Source organism: Pseudonaja textilis, chromosome 13 (genome assembly GCF_049901715.1).
Source record: "Pseudonaja textilis isolate UNSWEBS1 chromosome 13, rPseTex1.2, whole genome shotgun sequence".
NCBI lineage: Eukaryota > Metazoa > Chordata > Lepidosauria > Squamata > Elapidae > Pseudonaja > Pseudonaja textilis.
In genome coordinates this window covers 21,011,919-21,034,934 of record NC_142002.1, presented here as the reverse complement: position 1 = coordinate 21,034,934, position 23,016 = coordinate 21,011,919, and the positions used below count along the sequence as shown (strand labels likewise).

The following is a 23,016-nucleotide window of genomic DNA, read 5'->3' as shown; positions in this document are numbered from 1 at the left end:
GATGGCCTGGAAGTGGCCACTGGCTCCAACTGAGAATCCCAACCGCCCTTTGCCCTGCCCTGCGCGATGGGCCCTCCCTCCCCGAGGAGGCTCGCCCATTCCTGGCGGAGGGGACCTGGGGGGTGGGGGTGTCAAGAAAAAGGCAACTGGGGGGTGGATTGTCTGGCGGAGGCAAGAAAGGAGCTTTTCCTGTTTGCGCCTTTGACCTCCAAGCCGCCCCGCCCCCATCTTGCGATGGTCAGCCCAATAGCCGGGGGCAGTTGGCGTTTTTGCCCCAGCAGCTGGCACGGGCAGCGCCCGGCTCCGCAGGAGGCCCCCCCGCCTACCCGGGGCTGCTGGCCGGCCGTTCCGCCACAGGGCAGCAGGGGGCGCCCGCGGCTCCTCCCCGGCCCGGCCGGCCGAGAGAGGCGGGGAGGCGGGCGGGAGAAGGGCCGCCGCTGCTCCGGCCGCCCTCGGCTCGCAGCGCCGCGCAGGTAGGCTCGCCGGGGGGTCCCGGCGGGGAGGGGCCGCTTCTGTTCCCGGAGAAGCCCCGGGCGGGGGCGGCGAAGGCGAGGAGCGGGTCGGGCAGCCCCCCCTCCCCCCCGGCGATGCCGCTCAGTTGGTGGGACCGGCGGGGGCGCTGCGTGAACGAGGAGAGCAGAAGAGAAGCCCCCGCCCCTCGGGGGCTCCAAGCGGGAGCTCGGCCTGCCGGTGGCCCTTGGGCCCCGCGGGGCCTCCCTTCCTCCGGGGCCCGAAGCTTGGCGGTGCCCTCGGCTCCCCACCAGGCGCTCGGCGGGGGAGGCCAGCCGTTCGCGTGCTTCCCTTGCGAGGAAGGCGCGTTTCTCCCCTGAGCAGGAGGGAGCCGCTGGGCGCGGGGCTCTGGGGGCTTGCGGGCCTCGCGGGGCCTCTGCACAGGGGCACCAGCTGCCACAGCCCTGCCCAGGCCCTCCGGGGAGAGAGGCGGCCGCCCCTTGGAGCAGCCTCCGAGCCCTTCTGGCCCACCCCGGCCTCAGGGCCCCTCGTGCCGTCCTGAGCCCGAACGGAGGTGTTTTGTGGCTCCGGTCTTTTCCAGGGCCAGCAGCTCCCCTGGGACCCTTCTGTCCAGCTCGGCCCCCGAAAGGAGCTTCCTCCCTTTGCAAGCGCCTCGCCTTCTCCTGGGCTCTGCCTGGCCTGGAGCAGTGAGGGGTGGGCGGTGGTGGGCAATTGGGGAGACCCTGGGAGAGGAAGGGGCTTGTGCCTGGGTGGGGGGGCTCCTTCCTCCTGGATGTCAGCTTTGCCTTCCGCCCAGCCCCACCAGGCCGTGGGGCAGCTTCGGGGGGGGGAGGGTCAGCACACCTGCAGAGGAGTTTGGGTCCCAGGTAAAGCAGCCCCTCTGGGACCAGGCCACGTTTCTGTGACTGCTGAATCCGTCCGTTGTGTGCCAGTCCAGGGAAGGGAGTCTGAATGGGAGCCGGATGTGCCGTGCCTGGCTTTAAACTCGTGGCGGAAAAGCGGGCGAGGAGCTGAGCCAAGTGAGCGGCTGCTGGAAGGGCCGTTTCTTCCTTGGCTTCCCGGCTTGCGGGGCGCAGCGTCCGGGGATGGCCGTCTTTCAGCAGCAGAAGGTGGAGGAGCACTACGAAATCGGGGAGGAGCTCGGCAGGTAAGCAGCCCCCTCGTTCCCTCCCATCCAGTCCAGTCCCAGCCTTTCCCCTCAGGTCCTGGATATGGTGTTTCTCTGCCAGCGGGGCGCACCCCACCCCAGTGGGCTTTTAGGGGGCTGCCTGGCCGAGGGGCTGCTCAGTGGAAGGAAGGAGGGTCGTGGCCTTGGAGGAGGGCTGGCTGGCCTGTTCAGAGAACGTGGGGGCTGCAGACTCTGGGGATGGAGACGTCGTTTTGGACGTGCCGATGTTTCCACGCTGGGGTGGGGCAGAGGGGGGGCCTGGAAAGATGCCTGAAATACCCATTCAAAAGACGTTCGCTGGTCCGAACTGGTCTGCTTGCTGGGCAGAGATGGCAAAGTGCTTTCCCCTCATGGGAACCAGGGGCCCTTCTAACATTTGGGCTCTGAAGGCGGCTCTGTGGGGCCAGAGCCCCGATGGTGTCAGGGGGCAGCCTCCTCCTTGGTTCCTCCAGGGGAGCCTCTGACAGTCTCCCGGCAGACAGGCGGCAGCTCCAGGCGGTGACAGCCGCGTCTGGCCAGCGAAGGGCTTGCCAGGGCCTCCCGGAGCAAAGAGGCTTTCAGCTGGCAGCTGGCGGGGAGGGGGAGGGGGTGACTGTCCTGCCTGCCTTGCCCCTTGTGCCAACGACGGAGGCTGCCTTCTCCTGGCACAGCAGTCGGCTCAGGCGCTTCTGGAGCGGCCCTGCAGGAGCCCCGCCTGTCTTGGGCCCTGAGCCCCACTTGCCTCCCGTGGAAGGGCGTCCTCGGCAGGGGATTCCTCTGGGGCAGCGGCCGGTTGGTGCTCCTCGCCCAGAGTTGGCTGGCACCTGGGTGCTCGGGGCCTGTTGGCGCTCCCGCCAGCCTTGGGTGCCGTTGTCAAGGGGTGGAAAGAGGAAGCTGCTCAGGGCATGAATCAAAGCGTGTTCCAGTCGTGTAATTTCCTGAGCCAAAAGCTTTCGGAATTGCAATTCTGGCCCAGTGCAGGTGGCCCCTCCCCTGCAGACTGCTAGCTGACCTCACGAGGTCCCGGGTGAACCTGGGGAAGTACTGGGTCGCTGAGGACTGTGGCCCTTCCAGTGATGCCCAGCTAGGCCGCCACATGGTCAGCCGGTGGCCGGTGGGGATTTGGCAGCTTTGGGGGGCAGCGGCTCCTCCTGGGCCCTCTGGGCGCTTGGGATCTGTGGCACTTGGGTCGTGGGGCCAAGAACGGCCCCGAGGTCAGGGCTCCCTGGTTCTGTGGACTTTCGAGGGGCTCCAGGCTTTACTTTGGATGGGTTCCAGCGGGTGGTGTTTGCGGCCGGAAGGTGGGGGTGTCGTGCTTGTGGAAGGCAGTTGGCCAGGGGGGCTCAGGTCCAGCCTTCCCAGCTCCCCTCCGTGCAGCCAGGGGCTTCCTATTTCCAAAAACGAGGGCTGAACAGCCGCTTCCCTAGTTCGCCCCCCTGAGACGGGCCTCCCACCCTTTGGCATCCCCAAGGGCTCCACTGGATCCGGTGGATAACCAATTCGTTGGGAGGGCGTGGTGGTTTGGGAGGGTGCGGGTGGGGCAGACCCCCTCCCCACCCAGGCCCTGCCAGGGGAGCCTCTGAACCCCAACCCAGGGAAGCGGAGAGCAAGGCTGACCGCGCTAAGGCAGGAGGCGCGATGGGGCCCAAGGTCACGCTGGGCGTTGGCCGGTTCCTGGGCACGGAGCCGAGTGCCGGGAGGAAGCTGAGGGCCGCTGCCCAGAATCGGGGTAAAGGGGAGCGATGACGAGGCAGCAGTCAGGACACCTGGGAGGAGCTTCCAGATGCGCTTGGACTGCAGTTCCCATCATCCCCTCTTGCCAGATTAAGGACCAACCCGAGGAGCCTGGTTTCTAAGGCTCTTAGGTTGGCGAGATGAGGGGCCGGCTTGCTGCTTCACCCGCCACTGCCTGGATGGCCAGTTGGGGCCCATCCAGGTGCGGTTGGCTCTCACCGGGATCCAGACAATAGTGGCTCGTGCAAAAGCCGCTGCGAATGAGCCTGAGGTGCCCAGGTGAGGCAGGAGCACCTGGACGAGCGCTGTGTCCCTCCAAACAATGGCTGGGCGTATGTTAAGCAGGCCGATTCTCCCGGGTGCAGGCAAAGGCCGGCCCCAGCCTGTGGAGGGGTGTGGGGGTGGCAGGCTGTGGTTCCCCATCCCAGCTGAGAGTCCCTGTAAGCACCGCCCCGGGTGCAGCCCCCACCAGCCGGAAGGAGGCCGGTCCTCCCAGGGAGCCTCTGGGGTCGGGGACTGGCCTGGCCCAGGAGGTGGGGGGGCAAAGGCAAGCAGCTGCCCCCCACCCCCGTGGGAAGGGGGCTGACTCAGCCAGGGGTGCGTCAGATGGGCTCCCTTCAGCCGAGCGTTTGCATTTCTGGGCTGGTTCTCTGGAACTGGGAGTGGGATTCTGGCCGCTGCTGCTGGACGTGGTGCCTTCCTTCCCCAGGCGCCCCCCAGTTTCATGGCAGCTCCTCCCCTGACTGTGCCTGGAGGGGAGGGCCCAGAAGGGCTGGCCGGCCTCTCCTCCAGCCCCTCCTTCCCAAGGTTTCTGGGGGGGGGTGTCTGGGGGCTGCGTTCCTTGCAAGGCTTGGCTTTTCTACCAAATGCAGGGAATGGGGAGGGGGGCGCAGAGGGGCTCCCGTGTTGCCTGTGGGGCTGCCGAAAGGGGAGGGGCCGCTGCAGGGTTTCCAGCCACCACTGGGTTTGGGCTCCGGGTCCCATGGACCCCGGCTACGGTGGGAGGCGTTCCTCCCTCCAACTGCTCCTGGCGCCTCCACGGCTGCTCTCCGGATTCTGCCCGTTGCTCTTCGCCCTTTGCCGCTTGGCTCCGTCCCCTGGCACAGTCCGGCCGTGGCTCCCCCAGAGTGACCGGCCTTCCGTTTTGCTGCCCCGGCCCCTCTCTGGGACCCTCCAAGCGGCTGCCTCTCATTCCGGGCATAGCTGCTCCAGGTCCTGGGCTATCTTTAGCTCCTGGGGGGGGTCATTCTGGCCACCAGGAAAGGCAGCTGGGGGGGGGAGCAGGGAGGGGAAGAGGAGGCCAGCTGGATCGGCTGCCCCCCCCCCCAGGCCTCTTGTGCAGCACCCAGGGGGCCTGGCTGGCAATGGGGCACCAGCCTTGGCCGAGGAGAGCCGGGCGGGAGGGCCACAAGGCCCGGGCTCTGCTCCTGAAGAGGGGCTGCTTCCTTGCGGCCCCCACACTCAGCCCAGGGGGAGGAGGAGGAACCAGCAGCCTGGCTGAACGAGGGACCAGTCGATCTGGGGTGGTCTTAGGGCACCCCCTTTGACCGAGGAGGAGCAGCCCAAACAGATTTGCCCTAACAGGCCCCGGAAACCTGCTTTTGCGGGGCTGGCTGACATTGTGGAAAGCAAACACAACGCAAGTCCTCCCCTGGGGTCCCACAGCCACAGTGATGGCTTCAGCCCTCACCCCCCTACCCTCTCCCCGGTCCTGCCCTGCCCCCTCCTGGTGCCCTCAGCTGGGTTGGAAAACAGATCCCATCGTCCCCAGCTGGCCTTGGTGGGCAAAGAAGCCTGTTTTGCAGCGTGTGTGAATGCTCTGCCGCTGAGGACATCTGGGCAGCATAAAGAGGGCAGGCAGCTGGCCCTCCGCCGCCTGGGGCTCTGGACGAAAGGCTCTGGGTGGTGCCACCAAGTCTGACTGCAGCTGCCAGGAGAGGAGCCCCCTCCCCGTTCTCCCCCCGCCCCCCACTTTCCTCTCTGCCTTTGAGCCTCGCTTTGGTCCAGCCGGGACTGGATCTTGCACTCCCAGCTGGGGGCAGCTGCCTCTGCAGAGCATCGGGGCTCGGACGGGGCCTCCCCCTGCCCATCACGCCAGCCTGGGATGGGGTGCCGATGTTTAGATGAGACGCGGCCTGCCTTCTGGCCCGCCTGCCCTCTCAATATGCTTTTCCCAGTTCGGATGGGCTTGCAAGCTGGGTCTCAAAGGCCGAGAGTTGAAAGTCCTGCAGTTTCAGACAGGGCGGGGGAGGCTTATTCTGGGCCAGAAAGAGCCCCCACCCCATTGCTTATTCCACAGAGGCCACAAAGCCTAGCGCCATCTGGTGTCTCAGGTGCATCACTGCGCTACCCACACAGCCAGCGCCTGATGCTCCTGGGACCTTGGCGAGTTGGGATACTCTGAGAAGGGGTCGGAGGGGGTCCATCTCGCAGCCGGGGGGGGGGGGGGGTTGCCTATCCTCCAGCCTCCCCTCCTCTGGAGCCCATCCTTGAAAGGGTTTGAGGAAGGAGTTGTGCAGCTGCTTCCTCCAGGAAGCGTCCGGCTTCCTGCAAGGCCCCCTTCTTCGCACCTGGAGGGAAGAGGGCTTGGGGGAGCCCCCCCCCCCGGCTGTGGTGTTGGCTCATCCGCTCTCTGTTTCCTGTTTCTGACCTCGGAAGGGGCCCCTGAAAGGCCTGCTGGATGGGCCCCCTTGGGACTCCGGTGGCCGGCTGTGCAGAGAGGCTGCTCCCTCGAGCCTTGCCAGCATTTCTCCCGAAAAGGAAAAGGCCAATGTGACGGGAGATCCAGTCATCCAGGCCAAAAGTATCTAAAAGGTGAAATCATGGCATCTGGGCCAGAGATGACTAAAAAAACCTCCCCGATTCTCGGCCTGCCCCAATCCTCACATTGACTGAAGGGGCTACTTGGACGAGTAGCCTTGAAACACCTCAGTTCTAGTGAGCGTCTGGTCCAGTTCAGATACTTTGGGCCCGGATGACGGGGTCTCCACTTGCGCCTTGGCCTGCTCCCCCCACCTCGGGCAGCCCTCATCCGGGGAGCCTCCCCACCGCTTCCCCAGACCCTGCCCGCCTCCTCACCCCGGAGTAACCCTGTCCGGTGGCTTTGCTTGCAGCGGGCAGTTTGCCGTCGTGAAGCGGTGCCGGGAGAAGGCCACAGGGCTGGACTATGCGGCCAAGTTCATCAAGAAGCGGCAGAGCTGGGCCAGTCGCCGCGGGGTCCGGCGGGAGGAGATCGAGCGGGAGGTGAACATCCTGCAGCAGATGCTCCACAGCAACATCATCCAGCTGCACCAGGTTTACGAGAACAAAACCGACGTGGTCCTTATCCTGGAGCTGTAAGTCAGGGGCTCCAGCAGTCTTCGGGGTTGGCCGGCTTCCCCCCTCAGAGGAATCTTCGGGAATGGCGGAGTGCGTGAACGGTCTCGTCGCTGGCTGGGGAATTCTGGGAGTTGAAGTCCACGGATCTTAAAATCCACCAGCTTGAGAAACACTGATCTGTTTCTTCAACACAGAGCACTGGGAATCCTCCAGGTTACGGGGTGATTCTGGGTCTCGGCTAAGATGTTTGCCTAAAATAAGAATCAATCTACCTGCAGGTCAGTTCAGGGCTCTCGCTCCTCCTATCGAGGTTTCCTCCGTTCACACAAGCAGCCTGCTGAGCCCAGCGTTTTCAAACTGGTTGTCTGGATTCAACAGACCTTGAACCAGAGGGCTCAAATCAAACCAACCACATAGTGCCTGGACGTAGGTCCTCGTGCATAATAACAGTGCACCCTTTCCTTGTTTATTTTATAACTCCAATTTTAATGAAGTGCATATTATCTGAACAAGAAAGAAACTGTTCCAGGTTGTTGGTTCAGAACAAAGGCAGACTTTCCCAAAGGGTTGGAGCTTGGGAGCCAAAGCTACGATGCAACCCCCCCCAGCCATCCTTTTTAAGTGCAAAACTCCCAAGTTACTCCGCCCTTCCACATAAATATGGACTTGGGGTCACTGCAGCTGTGGAAATACTCAGAGGGATCTCTAGAAGCCTGGATCAAAGCTGGCAACTGCCTTGCAATAACGTTCACTCCCTCAAGCTTAGCGTAAACTCCTCCATCCACATTTCTGGGTCACCGTTATTGCTGGATTTTGACAGAATGCAAAGCAAAGCTGTGTCTCTTGCCACGATTATGGATCTGTCACACAGCCAGTTCAATCGTTTGGGGGCATTTCTGTTTGGGGGGTTCTGGGACTAAATGAAACTCAGAATTGTTGTAGTTCGTTTCTCAGAGGGCGGAAAGGATGAGAAAGCAACGTAAGCCTCAAAATGGCAGCCTGATTGGTGGGAGGAAGGGAGACCTTTGGGAGACCCCTTCTCATCACAGGCAGGCTGCCAATTGTGGGGGTGGGGGGGCTGCAGAAGGAGCCTGGGGTGGATCCGAGGATGGAGTCCCAGCACACCCTGACCCGCCGGGGTGGAGGCTGGGCTCAGCTGAGGAAAGAACCCAAATTGGAAGGTTGCAACTCCATCCTCCTCCGTGGAGCGTAACAAACTCCGTAAAGGAGAGTAGCCCCCTCCGAAGAGCAGCATCTTCACAGGAGGAGCAGCAGCAATTTGCTGAAAGGGGAGCCACCCCCCCCAATTTTCCTGGGTGTCGTCGTAGGGCATCTCCTGGCGCAGGGAAGGGAAGGCGTCCTGGCTGATCGCCTTCCTGCAATTGAGACTTGTACAGGTTATATTCCCTCTTTTGTTCATAGTGTTATTTCATTGGGGATGAATCGCCAGGTAGGCAAGGAGCACGGGGGCCTCCATGCGCCTCCTCTTCCTCCTCCTCCTCCTTCTTTTGCAGAGTATCCGGAGGGGAACTTTTTGACTTCCTGGCCCAGAAGGAGTCTCTGAGCGAGGAGGAAGCCACACAGTTCATTAAGCAGATCCTGGAGGGGGTCAACTACCTGCACACCAAGAAGATCGCCCATTTTGATTTAAAGGTGAGGAGCGGCTGCCGCCAAAGCCTCTTTCCTGCCAGGGGTGCAGCCCCCCCGAGCCCCCCCCTCCCCCGCCTGCCCAGCTCAGCCTGGGGGTTGATGTGCTTCTCCCCTCTGCTCCCTTCTCCGCCCTGAAGCCTGAGAATATTATGCTGCTGGACAAGAGCCTCCCCATTCCTCACATAAAGCTGATCGATTTTGGCCTGGCCCATGAAATCGAAGATGGAGTGGAGTTTAAGAATATATTTGGGACGCCAGAATTCGTAGGTAAGTTGGTACCCTTTTGCCCTCAACTCATCCAGGGCCCGGGGTGTGTGTGGCAGGCTGTCTCAGTCTGGGGCCCTGCCCCTGCCTGCCAGGAGTGCGACTTCCCTCCTGGCCGAGGATGATGGGTCCTGGCTATCTCCAACACATCGGGGCAGGCAGCCTTTGTCTCTCTGACCTTGGGATCAACACTCTCCTTCCAGCTCCGGAAATCGTAAATTATGAGCCGCTGGGATTGGCCGCTGATCTGTGGTGAGTCTTCCCTGCCTGCCTGCGTTTCCTCTCCCTCCAGCCTCCTTCCTTCACCTGCTCTTCGCTGGTTGGTCAGCTGGTTTTTGCCTGCTGGGCCTTTGCAAACAAGTCAGCAAACGGAAGAGAAGTTTGCTGTTTTCTCCTCACTGTCAACCTGACCGAGGGGTTGATTTCAGCATAAAGCTCTGAGTGTCTTTCCTTTTTTCCCTTTTCCCCAGGAGCATCGGAGTCATCACTTATATATTGTAAGTACTGGATTATTAGTCCCCTTTACGTGTTTATTGTCATCCCTGCTCTTTTCAATCCCACCTTTCCTGCCAGATGTGCAATCCCCACAACGACCCTGTAAGATCAGCAGATTGAGAGGGAGAACGTTGCCTCAGGCAGCTGGTGGCAAACTAGGAGGTGGGCTCCGTTCCCCCAGCCCCTCCTGGGAAAGGCTGCCCAGGCGCTCCGCGGGGAGGCCTCCCACCGGGGTGGGGTGGGAATTGTGGGGAGTGGGCTGGGAGAGAAACAACTAGCATTGAGCTGCGAAACAGGAGAGAGAGAGAGAGAGAGAGAGAGAGAGAGAGAGAGAGAGGCCGGGACCGAGTATTGCGCAGATTGGATGGAGGTGCATACGACTAATGGCTGAGATTAAAAACATCCTAATCTGCTCTCTCTACTCTGACAGACCAGCAAGGTGGCGGAAAGCAAGCCAAGGGAGAAGTCCAGGCTGGCCCGGCAGGGTCCTTGGGCAGGGGAGGGAGGAGAGGCTCCACAAGGGGGCTTCTGCCCACTTGCTGCTCCCCGTCACCCCAGCAAAGTGCCCAAAGCTGCCCAGGGGAGGCCACGGGGAATCCCTGGCAGCCGTTGCACAGGTCGCTCACCAGGGGGCAGCGTGGACCCGTCCCTGGTCTTGGGGAGGCGGCAGCCCAGTGGGGGGAACTTCTGGTGCCCATCCGGGGAGGAGGGCTTTGGGGGTCCCTGGCATTCATCCCCCCACCCAACCCCCGCAGGCTGCAGTTGCTCCCTCTTCCTGGCTTGTTGGGGGCACCCCAATTCCTACCAAGGCAGGAAGAGGAGCGAGAGTCCTGGATCTGTGCTGGGGGGCTCAAACAGTCCCTCCCTCCCTCCCTCCCTCCGAGCCCCCAGGGCAACCTGGCCCTGGGCCACACAAAGGCTCGTCTCGATTTTATAACCAGATTCTCCCGGGCCCTTCCCTGTGGGCTCTGCACATGGGGCTCGGCCCTTCTGCCTCCCTTGGCCCTGCCAAATCCTGATACTCTCCCCCCCGCCCTCCCCGCAACCCCCCGCCATTCCTCATGCAGGCTGAGTGGTGCCTCTCCGTTCCTTGGAGAGACCAAGCAGGAGACACTGGCTAACATCACTGCCATCAGCTATGAATTTGACGAAGAATTCTTCAGCCACACCAGCGACCTGGCCAAAGACTTTATCCGGAAACTTCTGGTGAAGGACACACGGTACGTCCCGAGCGCCTTGCCAGAAGCTGGCCGGTGGGGTTGAGGGCTCTTCGTCTGGCCCAGGAGGGGCCCGGGTGACCACTGGATCTGAGAAGAAGCCGGGGAGCGTTTGCGCCTCTTTGGGACCCGGCAAGGGAAGCTCCGTGTTCGGTTCAGCGTCATTTGGCTCCGGTGTCGCAGGGCTGAAGGGCTCTGCTCTGACGGGGCTCTCGGAGAACCCCCAAAAAGGAAGAAATGGGCATTTATGGGGTGCCCTTCCTGGTCCCCTGATCTAAGGAGGGATTTCCTCTCAGCGCCTTCGTAGCTTTCAGACCTGCCTCTCCAAAGTAAGCATAGAAGGTGCATCGATGGCCATTCATTGTAGACAAGCAGGCCTACAACACACACACACACACACACACACCCATGTGGTCCTTGGGTGCCTCCCTCTCAGCCCAGGAGGCTCCAGATGGGCCTCCTCTTCCTGATCTGAGGCGGGGGGTGGGTGGGAAATGAACGTGCCCTCCCTGTGCCTCACGGGGGGCTCACGGAGGCCTTTCTCCCCCTTTAGGAAGCGACTCACCATCCAGGAAGCGCTCAGGCACCCCTGGATCAGGGTAAGTCACGAAGGGCCGGAGGTTTTGCAGTGGACAGCCAAGCCCTGCTGAAGTTGGACAGAACTTTGTATGGCCCTCCCTCTTTGGGCAGAGAAAGCTTCACGCTCAGACCCCTGGCTTTCATTATTGAGCCGCGTTTTCCGCTGCAAAGCCTGGCCAAGCTATTTCTCAGGTTCTTTTCAGGGGAAAGGAATAAAGTAATCAGGCCTAGCTTTTTTTTTAAAAAAAACATTTCTTCTCTTGGACATGTTATCATTATTATTATTATTCCATGTTTGAGATACAATTTTCTGTCCTGGCACACCCGGACTTGTCCGTACCCATCTCTGTTGTCGGCATGGAATGACGCAGTGGGTTCTCTCGGCTTTGCTTGTTTGGGTCTTGTGGCATGCAGACTCCTTCCCTCCTGCCCTTCCGGAAGTCACGAGTTGCTTGTAAGTGCAACTTGTCAGGAAGGACCAGGAGAAGGGAGACCCTCTTCGGGGATCAGCCCCCTTCCTTGTGGCCTGCATGCCAAAGCCAGAAGGGGCATCCGGATGGCAGCAATTGCAGAATATCAAAAACGTCTGAACGCCGGCAGTCATGTGTAAACTGATCCAAACGTTTATTTTATTTTTGGATATCCATGAAATGAGTTGGCACAAAATCCGCTCTTTGCTGGGAATCCTGTGTAAGACAGGCTCTGCCCCTCGAGGCTGGAATGTACCTTTCCCCAGGCCTTTATACCTTTCCTCTAGGAAGGCTTGTGGGGCTGTCCCAGAAACGGTTCTGTTTTTACAGAGGTTAGTCCAGAGTTGTGGGCCGATGTGGATGCCGGCACATAGTGAGGTCATTTTCCTGGTGGGAAGGCGCCCGTTACACAAGTGTTTTGCAAGGAAGATACCAAATGCATGAAGAGGAGCGAGGATTTGCGCTTGCTTCTGGCACCGTGCACGTGTGTGTGTGTGTGTGTGTGTGTGTGTGTGTGTATTTGCACCCTAGTGTGATGAGGCTGATGGTGTGGTGTCTTTAGACCCTTGTGGTGAGATGTTCCTGGTCAATAACCGTCCTCCGGCTTCTCTCCAGTCCAAAGAAGGCTCCAAAGTCCAAGGCCACAGGAGGACCGAGCACAGGCCGCTGAAGACCAAGTGGCTGAGAGATTACACCATCAAAAGCCACTCCAGCATTCCTCCGAACAACACCTACGCCACCTTTGAACGCTTTGCCCGCGTGGTGGAGGAGATCTCTGGCATGGAGAAGAGCTTCGGCGCCCTGGCAGCCTCCCACGACTCCTTGCAGGGGGACATGGACGCCCTGGTCTCCATCTACAACGAGAAGGAGGCTTGGTACAAGGAGGAGCACGAAAGCGTGAAGCACGAGCTCTCCCAGCTGAAGTACGAATATCGCAAGGTCGGCTCCCTGAAGAAGCACCTGAAGGAGGATGTCCAGGCAGCCGGTGCCAACCTCGCGGGGGTCGCAGGGAGGTACGCGGGCCTGCAGGCGCACTACGAACTCCTGAGCAAGGAGCTGTCGGAGGAGCTCCAGTGGATCCAAGGCTTAACGGGCAGCTTCTGGCCTGCGGGCAGCGAGGAGGGCTACGTGCCTGGCCGCAACTTCGGCTGCGTCTTCCAGAAGGACCTCAACGAGCTGCTGAACCGGTCCTGCTACGAAGAGTTCCTGGCGGCCTTCAACCTGAGCGTGGCAAGATCCAGCCAGTCAGGCTGCTGAAGATGGAGGGGTTTACACTGCTGCTTCGCTCCCAATGGCGGAGGAATCGCCGGGACGGGGAGCCTGTGTGCCGAACTCACGTTTGGGTTTATTTTGGAACAGTTTGACAGACCCTTGTTGCCACCGTACTTTTACGTATTGGTTTTGTCCCTGAGAAAATACGTCCTGGTGGCGGTTCTGGATGTTTGTGCCTGCCTTGGTTGGGTTCCAATGAATTTCTAATAAGGCTTTGCATTCCCACCCCCGACCCCTCCAAAGCTTGCCCTATTTTTATCCTTTGGAAGGCGGCCTTAGCTTACCCTCACAACTGAGGGCCTCCTCAAGACACGACTGTAGATCAGATCCTTAAAAGCTTTTTATTTATGGCTGAGTTGCCGCTGTAAAGAGGCATTGATTTTCTTTTGGTTTGAAATTCTGTATGAAAGTATTTTTTGATAATGGAGCCAGATGTGAAGTCTGTTGGGCTCTGCCAAGCACTCTCTGCAGGCTCTCTGGCTGAAAGACAACCTTGCAAATACCTGGGAGAATAAAGGGAGGATTCTGAATAGATTTGCAGAACCCCTCAGACGAGCTGCTGCGTAAGGCAGGACCTTCAGCCTGGACATTAATCTCATTCCTAGTAAATAAGCCACTTCCTCCCAGTTAAGACTATCCAATCTCTCTGCAATGGGAGAACTAATTTTCGTATAGAGATAATTTGAAAATGAAAGAGGGAGCAACGTGGAAGATGCACTGTCTGCCTTGCCCTTATGTTCTTCAGAGCATGTCCTTCTGCCCACTCTGTATCTAATCTCGGAGGACGAGAGTCAATAAATACTTGCTTCGCGTCACGGCTTTCTCTCTAGACAAAGCTTGTGTCCAAAGACCCTGGAGAATGACCTTGGGGCTAGGAGGGGGAGGCCTTTCCCGCTCAGAAATCATTTCCCTCCCAGGTCAGCAGGAACAACCCCAAAGGTTTAAAAGAGTTTAAGAGCGCTCGATGGAGGAGGTGAAAAGCAGCTGCGCGCAAGGAAAGGGAGGGAGACTTTTAGCAGGAAAGGGAAGAACTGAGGAGGCTGAAATAAGGGGGGGGGGGCTGCTTGGTGGGCTCTCTTCTTCTTCTCAAGCCCAGGGAGGCTACCGAAGGAAGCTCAGCCGTAGCTGAGAGCCTCCTCATCTTCTCCCTGGGCCTGAAGCGAGCTTTCAACGTAGCGCTGTGCCACTTCTTAAGGTTTATACCCCATCCAAAGTCTTATGGAGTTGGGCAGCAGATAAACATAGCAAAGGAATAAAAACACAGTAAGTAAATAAATCTTTGAGAGACCAGCTTGGTCAGCTGTTTGTGGCTCTTCCCCAGCCAAGATTTATATACCTGAATCTGGGCTCCTATTTTGGTGGCAGAACACTGGAATCTGTAGGGTGGGTTGGAGCAGCGGGATGACCCTCCGTTGATTTTATACGGGATATTTAATGTGCCCAGCATGTTACAAAAACAAGGCGGTGGGTCTTACTCCAAGGAACTGGAGGACTAAAACCCAACACCTGCAGAGGAAGGACTAGAGAGGAGGCAGGTGGACAAGGTAGCCGAGGTTAGGAAGAAAGCCAGCCCCAAAGGGAGCCAGGCGATGCCCGGAGCATTGGAGCACTTTCTCCTCAGGGGCCCCGGGGTCTGGGCCTGATCTTGTCCCTCTTGTCTCCAGCCCAAGGACAACCACCAGGCCATGGTAAGGCGGGAATCGGCCGTTAACCTGGAGAACTTCAAAAAGCAGTACGCCAGGAGGCGGTGGAAGGTGAGGAGAACCTGAGATGGGACCTTGGGAGGCGCCAAGAGCTCCCAGGGAGTCCAGGCCATACAGCTTCCCTTGCAAAGATCCTTCCGTGGGGGAGAACGGGGGCAAGGGAATGGCCCCCATCCAAAGAGAGGGCAGAGGAGCGAGGGTCAAGGCCTGCTTGGTCAGCCAACTGGCCCGACTCCTCCTCCTCCTTGAGCCCAGGCCTTGGGGCCGGCTGCCTGGACTGGCCAGAGCAGGCCCTGAGGCAGAGCGGGGGCAGGGGCTTCCTCTCCTCCCCCAGGTATGTTTTCCCGCTGCCTCCTTGCAGAGAGGGGGATGCGCCTGAGCTCGGCCTCTGTGGCTCCTTGTCCCAGGGGGGGCTTAGAGTACCGAGGAGAATCTTTGGAAGGAGGCAAAGGGGCAGCCAGGAGTTGGGGGAAGGTGGTGGCGTGAGCCTTCCTGGGGTGGTTTCCAGGGGTGGCGCTTTCTAGGAACCTGACGATGAGCCTGAGGGTGTCCCTGGCTTGGGTTTCCAGTGTGTGACCGAGGGCCTCTTTCTCCTCAGCTCACCTACAGCATAGTGGCTCTGTGCAACCATTTGTCTCGCTCGCTGGTGCGAAAAGTTCGCTTAATGCAAGAAGACAGTTTGGTAAGTAGGCTGAGCGCAAAGAGTTGGCAGGTGAAGAGTCCCACTTGGGCTCTTGCTCTTCCAGGATCGAGGCCTCGAGAGGCGCAAGGACCTGGCCAACTTTAGGACCGGCCTGGGAACTTGGCTGCCCCAGGCCTGCTGGGCTGCACTTCCTCGCCCTCCGGAGTGCCGTTCAGCCCCTTCTGGGAGATTTGCGTTTCCCCTCCGTGGCGCAGAAGGTTGGAGGGCAGGACTGATTCTCATCAGGGGCAACCCAGGCTTGATCCTGGCAGGGAGCTTCGCTCAGGGGCTCCTGGCCGGTCCTGCCAAGGAAGAGACCCGCAGGCTGGTCCTGGCACGCTGGGATTGTCCTCCAAGAGGACCTCTCCTCCCCCGGCGGCAGCAGGTCTCCAGCCTAAAGATCGCACTGCTCTGTTTCAGCGCCATTGCGAAAGCGACCACGAAGACGACCTGCCTGGCCGAAGGGTGGCCTCCCATTGTGTCCTGAGGCGGAGGAGCAGCATCCCATAACTGGGACCCACCGGCTGGACTCCAGCGGCTGAGAGCCGAGCTCGTGGGATGGGCTGGTTGCCTTCCACAGGGCTTCCTGGGGGAAGAGTCCCTGGAAGGAGCTGCCCCAGGACAGGAGGCACCTTGGCCCAGCCCAGATGTTCTTGCCGGAAAGGGGAGGAAGGCTGCCTTTCTCTCTGGGGCAGTGCCACCTGGCCATCTGGCTGCCCCCTTCTCTTCTGGCAGCAAGAGGTCAAACCGCTTGGTCAAAGCAGCGACGCTCCACTGGCCTCGTTTCTCCCCAGACGTCTTTCTGAAGCTTGGCCGCTTCTGGATGGGTGGACTTCAACTCCCAGAATTCCCCAGCCAGATCTTGCAATTGCCAAGGCTGATGAACCCTGAGCCGGAAAGGTGCAGCGGCCTCTGAAAATGCCTGAAAGCAGCGTGGACCTAACAGGCCTCAGGGCGGGCGTGGGTGCATGTGCGCATGTGGCTCTCGTGCTGATGCGGTTTTTAAGAAATGGCAGGATGCACACACCAGAGCATCAAGCTGGCCTTCTGGAGAGCCCGCCTTAAACCAGTAAGAGAGCCCCAGCGGCTGGGCAGGGGCGAGGGCTTGGCCTGCCGCCAGCCTCCGAGTACGCTGGGCTCAGCAGGGTTTCCCTGGCACCGATTCTCCCCATGGCTGGCGAGCGCGGCTGTGTTTTCCTTTTCCCAGCCGCTTCCCAGGCAGGAATTCGTGGCAGCAACCTGTTTTCATTTCCTTTTGACCTTTGAAAGAGACGAGGCAGGCGTCCACGGGATCTTTCCGGTCCCTGTTTTGCCAGCAGCCTAAATGCTAAAAATACACCTGCAATGTTGGGCATAGAGGATGGCAGGAGGGACGGGGGAAGCCGGCTTGGCTGGGTGACCAATCAAGCCGGCTGAATCCCTTTGGGAAGACCCCCGGGAGCTCAGGCCTTTCCGTAGCCCTAGAGACCTCCATGCTGCAAATCGGGGGTTTTCCCCACATTGATTTCGTTCCTGCTTCTTTGCCTGTATGTGTCTCCCTCGAATGAGGCGGTTTCTCCAAAAATAAAAGTGACATATGGGGCACCAGGTTCAGCAACGTTATTAGCGTCACGCCTCTAAAGCTTCTGGGTTTCCCGATAGGCTGTGCACCATGGATCCTCTGCACTGATGAAGGAGCCTCGTTCATGCTGAGCGTGGCCTGCCCAGAGACAGCCAGACGGCCGGCCAAGGAGGGCTCCTCCCTCGAGCCCTTCCAGCCCCACCTGCATGGCTCAAAGGATCCAGGGATGCGGGCCGGACCCAGCGGCCCCGTCGCCTCTTCCAGGCCCCTGAAGTGGGGAGGGGTCTCTGGGCCAAGCGGGCTCTCGGGAGTCTTCTTGCCTTCTCTCCAAATGAAGCGACCGGAGACTCGGAGTCCGAATTGCGGGGGGGGCCCAGTCCGGCGCCCATGATCCACAGCCGCCCTGGATTGCGGCTGATGGATGACGGCGGCCTTGCCGCAGCCTGACCGGGGGAGGCAGGCGGGAGGGACCGACTACAAGGCCCATCCTCCCATTCCCTCTTGCTAAGGGACGGGGCGTCGCTGTTGCTCCCTTTCTGGGGATGGTCACTCCCGGCGCCGGACGCCAGAGGGCGCCGTGGCGGCCGGCTCGCTCCTCCGCCCTCCCTTCCCCCGGCGGTGTTGCCGCGCGACGGAAGCGCGAGGCGGCGGCGGGTCTCGCGAGGCTTGGCTGGTGCTGCCCTCCCTCCCTCCCTCCCTCCCCCGTCCGCTCCCGCCTCCCGCGCGGGATGCTACCTGCTGCCTGACGAGCCGCCGCCGCCGCCGCGGAAGAGCCGAGGGGCGTTGCGGACGGGCGGAACCGGGCAGGTAGGCGCGGCGGGCGGGCGGGTGATTCTTGGGTCGGGAGGCCTGGAGCGTCGCCCCCCTGGCGGCCGGTCCCCGCGCGGCGGGGCTGAGGCGGCGGCCGGGCTGGAGCGCGTCTCGGACTGCAACTCCCGTCGGCCTCCTGGCCCCGCGAGGCATTCTGGGAGGGCGGGAGCGGCGGCGCTGGACAGCTCCGAAGGCCGCCCGCTCTCCGCCGCCTCCGCTGACCGGCCCGGCCGCCACCCCGAGAGCGGACAGGTAGGTTGGCCCCGCTTGGCCGGGCTCCCCTCCCCGGAGGCTCTGCCCTTCGCCCGCCCGGCGGCCCTTCCTCTGGACGGTTCCGGGCAGCTCCTCCGTCCGCCTGGCTGGGCCTCAACCCCCGCCTCGCCCGGGCCCTCCCGGCTCTTTCGGAAGCTCCCGGGGGGCTCCGGCCTCCCTTCCGCCGCGAAGGGCCCCGCTGGAGTCAGGCCGGGTCCTCCGGGGCGGGCAAAGCGGGCCGGACGCCCGGCTCCCTTGGCAGCCGAGCCCCGGGGCGCCTCCGCGGTCCCTCCCTGGGCGGCGGAGGACCCGAGGAGAGAGAGGTCGGGGTTAACCGCCAGTCGGCTGGTTGCGGGCCACGGCCGCGATACCTGCCCTCCCCGACCCAGAAACCTCCGGAGCAAGAAAGCGCCTGGAATCGGAGGGAGGCCTGATGCGGGTCGTCGAGTTGCGGGTTTCGGGTTCCGTCCTGGGGGACGATCCCCGTCCGAGCAGCCAGCGCTGCCTGCCCGCCTGCCCGCCCGAGTGCATAGGCGACCTTTTGCCGGGCTTTTCAAAAGCGCCGGCCGGGTCAGGCCGGAGGCATCAGATCCAATGGCAGACCTAAAGCCCGGCGAACCATCTGTAAGGCAAGCCTGATAAACTCCGGTTTGTTTCTGCGGGGTCTCCTTTCCTCCTGGGACAGAGAGAGAGAGAGAGAGAGAGAAATGAAAGCGGGGAGGAGACCTCGGGCGGCTCCAGGGGGACATGCAGGTGCAGCTCCCAAGGGAAAGGCGAAAGGCGCTAAGCCTGGGGCCTAGAAGCCTGGGCGGCGGGTTGCCCACAGGGAAGGTTGCCTGAAGCCTGGGAATCGGCCAATGGCAGCCGGGCTTCCAGGCGGGCCTCTTGGGGCTGATCCAGGCTCATCAAGCCAACTGGAAGGTTTCCCGGCAACCCTAGGAAGAGGGTTCTTTTCTGGAACAATGGAGGTGATGGACAATAATATGGAAAGAGCCGACAGGGCCCACATTGGTTTACATTGGTGGGTTGGGAACTTAGTAGCTTGAAAGTGTTTTTAATTATGTAAATCAGCTATGTGTAAATTTAGCAATCAATACTAAACTTTGCAAATCCACACCTAGTATGAAATAGGCCCAAACGCTCAATAGGAAAGTGTTTGTGGAGCCTTGCTGGCTATTAAACAGCAGAACACTGAAAGAGCCAAAGGTTATAAGTAGGGAAGACTTCTTTTGCAACTTTGCCAGAGTAGATTCAGCCGGGGCTGGGCTAGATGATCCGGTGCTCTGATTCGCTATGCACAGTTCACACATGCCCCGAACCCCTCCGTAAATATAGCTCCATTCCATGGGGATAGCTCTTTGTTTACCTTGGAAGGCACTCCCTTGCCTTCATTGGAGGGAGGCTGGTTTGGAATGCCGTGTTCTCACTTTCATTGTGTCTTACAGATTGCGCTTGTTTCTCTTGTTGGAAGGAAGTGCTCTCATCGATTTTGCTTGCCTTGAGAATAAATAAATGATAGCACAGCAAATGTAATCTTTATGTGTATACACACACACACACACACATACACACATTTCTGGTGTACACATACAGTGTAAGAAGTCTTAAACAGCAGGATAACATATTTGCAAGAGAAAGCACAAGTGAGTGTTCTTTTTTCTTATACTCTTCAAAATACAAGCCTGTAAGTGCAGTTTTCACAGAGAATATATTTGCAAATATATTTTCTAACCTTCTGAAGGAGTGTCAGACAGTCTTAGCTTATCAACACATCAGATGCTAAATAAATATTTGTTTTGCTGATTGCAGAAGTCCAACTTTTCTGTAGTCTGTGATACTTTGAACTCTTTAAGCACACTGAAGCAGTGAAACAACACACTGAGAATTATAATTAGCAGCATAAACACAAAGTATATTTTTTAAATCAAATTACTTAGTTTTTAAGATGTTTAATTTTGAATTTATATGTCTATTTTGAAATTGAACTGGAAACTCAGAACAAAGGAACTACAATATCAAAATACTGAATTCGCCTTAAAGTTATACAGTAATGCTTTATCTGAAAATACTATCTTCTGTTATGAAGTCGAGATAAGCTTTGACTTTGTGGCTGCTGCTGAGACTTGCTGGAACATTGTGGCTAACCTTGAATATTCATTCCTCTTTGGGGCATATGGAGCTGCCTCCTCTGCTTCTTAGAAATGGTTATCTGGCCAGAAATGACGGGTGGTTTGGCTTCTGCGCTGTTGTGAATTTGTCCTGAATGGACCCCAAAAATGTCTGTATGATGTAGTTTCTAAATTTCATACTTCAAGGATGGAGTTTGAGCCATCTTATTTGCAGCATTGAGCACTAGAAAGATTTAAAGACTGTATTAATTTTGAGAAGCTTTTGCGTTATTTAAAATAAAAAACTCTAAGAAAATATAATCATTGTTCATATCCTAATTTATGAACCTCAATTAGGACATTTGTTTCTTGCAATGAGCCCTGCATTTTCTTTAGAAATGTGTTGATCCAATAAAAAATACCGAAGTAGTGGTTGGCAACTACGTTCGTGGTTAGTTTTATCCATTTATACAGTGTCCTTTTTCTGGAGGGAATTTCGCAAAATAAAGGCAAGGCGTTCCTTGTTTTGACCTAAATGTTGTTGATAGGCTGAAGAGCGAGAAAAAAAAGCTAGCTAAGAATATAAAGAATGACAGTGAGCCAATGCACTCACAGGTAACTGGAAGTAAGACTAGATCATTCAGAAAATGTACGGCTACAATTTCTTTTTGAGAATTTCTGCATCTCAGCATGTGATGTAACATCCACACGGGGTGGACTTTCATCGTGATGACATCATGTTGGCTGCTTTGTTCTTTGGTGGAAAGAGGAAAGAGATGCCAGATTGATGCTCTCAGCTCAGGGATCCCTGCATTATCTGAGATATTGAGATTTTTTTTTTTTAATGTGAAGGATTGGGCAGCATCCTGACCCTTCAGGAGTCCGTGAAATGCTGTAATCCAAAGAGCTGCCTAGCTAGACCAGAGCCCAAGTCCATCCAAATGAAATACGAACTCTAAATAGGATTTATACTGCATTCGCGTATCTTGACTATCCGTTGTTTATTAAAATACTTTTGCAAAATTAAAAATTCTCCTTGAAAAATTCCTTCCGCCTGATGTCCAGCCTAAACCTCTGGTGAAGAGCTAACTCCATAGTTCTGCTCCTGCCTACCTACTCTTTTTTCTTTGGAGCGACACTTTGAATGTTTAATGTGGCTGTAAAAAGTCATAAATGAGCTGCTGCAGAGTTGGAAGCCGTAATCCTGTCACTCTCCAAGTCTGCCCGTGTCGTTATCTGTCTCCTTTGGCAAAGCGAGAAACACGCCGTTGCTGGATTGTGTCTTAAGCACCTGCCCTGCAGGTGAGGTTCTGGCTCCTGAGGAATCACGGGAGGAATCACCCTTTGGGGACCTCAGATGCAGTTTAGCGTCATTCTGTTTCATTATAAAATACCAACAATATCTGCCTATTGTTGAGTTATGGATTTCATGGTTGAGACATATTTGGGCTTCGATATCCTCTTTTTCTTTTATTCATAATTCTGGACAAAAGATAACTAGGTTATAATCCCTTTATTTATACCTAGTGTACAGCAAGAAGTTATTCATTAAATATTGCTTATAAATAAAGTTGTTTAATGGGAAAGCTTGTTCTTTTAAAAAGAAAAATGTACCCAAGAAAAATAATTTAAATATTAATTGCCCGAAGAACAAGGACATTTCTTAGTATCATACACAAATATTGATGACTGAATCATCTTTAACCCTGGGGAATATTGGATATTTTATTGTGTGGCCACCCCACCCTGTCTTCCTCTGGGGACGAGTAATGAAGCTCGTCCTGTTTGAGCCTTTTCAGGCTGATTCCTGACAGCTCTGTTGCTATAGCAATGGACGTGTGACAGTGGTTCCTTCTGCAGTCCTCGTCACGGGTGTTGGTATGCAGAACACACAACAAGCAGGGAAAAGAGTGTAATCTGTAGCATGAATCTTCCTCCGGTGTTAATGTTACCCTTTTCTTTCCCTGTGGCTTTGTGTATGTCTGCATTGGCATACAGGTATATCATCCCTAATTAAATCTTGAAGTGCCTCTTTAAAATGGCCACAGTAATGCAATTGGAATTTGTTCTGTTGTCTTCTTAGTCCAGAAAATGAGAGTCTAGCAGGTAAGGCAGAGTCTTCAAGGGACACTTTAAAAGAATCAAAACGACTCTATGTATATGTGTATATAGGCCTTCTCACGTACGTACGTAAAGTTGTAGGTGTGAGTTTTAATAAGGGGTTGTCCCGTTTCATTGTATCCATCCATACAATAAAGCCACCAGTGGGGAAATGAATTTAGATGTGGTTTTCTGGTCACTGACACCAAGTGTTCAGTCATACCCGTTTCCCCAAACGCCTGTTGGTTACACTGATGGGGTAGATCTATTCCAGTCTGATTTACTTCTCATTGTAGGAAACAGTTGCTTTAAGCGGATGATGTGGCAGGGAATGGAAAAGAGGAGAGACAAATTCTTGCTTCCCTTGAATTTCTCAGAAGTCTCATGGACCAGGGGGTCAGAAAAACGATGGTTGGGCAGTTCTGCTCTATCCCATTGCTAGTCTCCCTTTTACTGTTTTTAGTTTTAATGGAAACCGGGGGAGGCATTTAGATTTTGAGCTGAAATGCAAATAGAACTCTCCTTTTGGTGGTATTGACAATTTGGGACAAATGTGTGCAAATGCAGTGAGATTGAGTCCAAGCAAGGCAAGGGTCAAGGAGACCTGGCTCCTCCGGACAGAGAGGAAATGTCCTTTGGGGACAGCCTGGTTGCTGTACACAAGCGTGAGTTGGCCTGAAGGAGGCCCAATTCTGGGGTTATTTGGGGGGAGAATAATATAGAGAGTTATGACTATTTGGGAGTCACAACTTTGTGATCATTTCCCTCTGGCAATTGTGTCGTCAGTATTTCACCAGTGGCAGTGGAGATCCAGCAGGTATGAGGTTTGGTTTCTGGAAATGCAGTTTAATAAAAGAAGCTCTGGGGTTTTTGGGGACATACACTTGCCTTTTCATTTTAACCTACGAGACTCACAAATAATTAGTGTTCAGAAAGCATCCAGTTCTAAGGAGTTGGTGAAGAGGGATTTGGGAAGGACGCCTGTGCAACAGTTCAGCCAGCCAACCCTTAATCCCCAATTTGCAGGGAAGGGGTGCGTGCCTTGCACGTGTGTTGGGGCTCCCTCCAGTGATGCTCGGTCTAAACCCCGAATCCCTGAATTAGTAATAGATCAGAGAGCTTTGCAGCAGGACCTGGACAAGCAGACGAGGCCTCTGAGGGAAGCCATTTTGCCTGGAGCCGC

At 57.2% G+C, this 23,016-nt stretch overlaps 2 protein-coding genes across 3 annotated transcripts in view; both read left to right on the top strand.

Moving 5' to 3' along the window:
• The first annotated feature begins 252 nt into the window (after positions 1-252).
• DAPK2 (death associated protein kinase 2) lies at positions 253-16,586 on the top strand. Of its 2 annotated transcripts, XM_026709803.2 has the most exons (12): positions 253-473; positions 1,404-1,618; positions 6,466-6,687; positions 8,185-8,323; positions 8,458-8,587; positions 8,788-8,836; positions 9,055-9,081; positions 10,147-10,299; positions 10,850-10,895; positions 14,282-14,371; positions 14,919-15,002; positions 15,423-16,586. In XM_026709803.2, exons 2-12 carry the CDS (start codon positions 1,557-1,559, stop codon positions 15,510-15,512), a joined length of 1,092 nt encoding a protein of 363 aa, XP_026565588.1. In that variant the 5' UTR covers positions 253-473; positions 1,404-1,556; the 3' UTR covers positions 15,513-16,586. The 2 variants fall into 2 exon arrangements, with proteins under 2 accessions (XP_026565588.1, XP_026565587.1); XM_026709802.2 differs by lacking the exons at positions 14,282-14,371; positions 14,919-15,002; positions 15,423-16,586 and adding an exon at positions 11,961-13,432.
• Positions 16,587-17,258: 672 nt separating this feature from the next.
• The window catches only part of HERC1 (HECT and RLD domain containing E3 ubiquitin protein ligase family member 1), a 47,858-nt gene continuing 42,100 nt past the window's right edge, over positions 17,259-23,016 (top strand). Inside the window, exon 1 of the mRNA XM_087941972.1 lies at positions 17,259-17,370. The gene's annotated coding sequence lies outside the window, so the exon portion shown is untranslated. The remainder of the gene's footprint in view (positions 17,371-23,016) is intronic.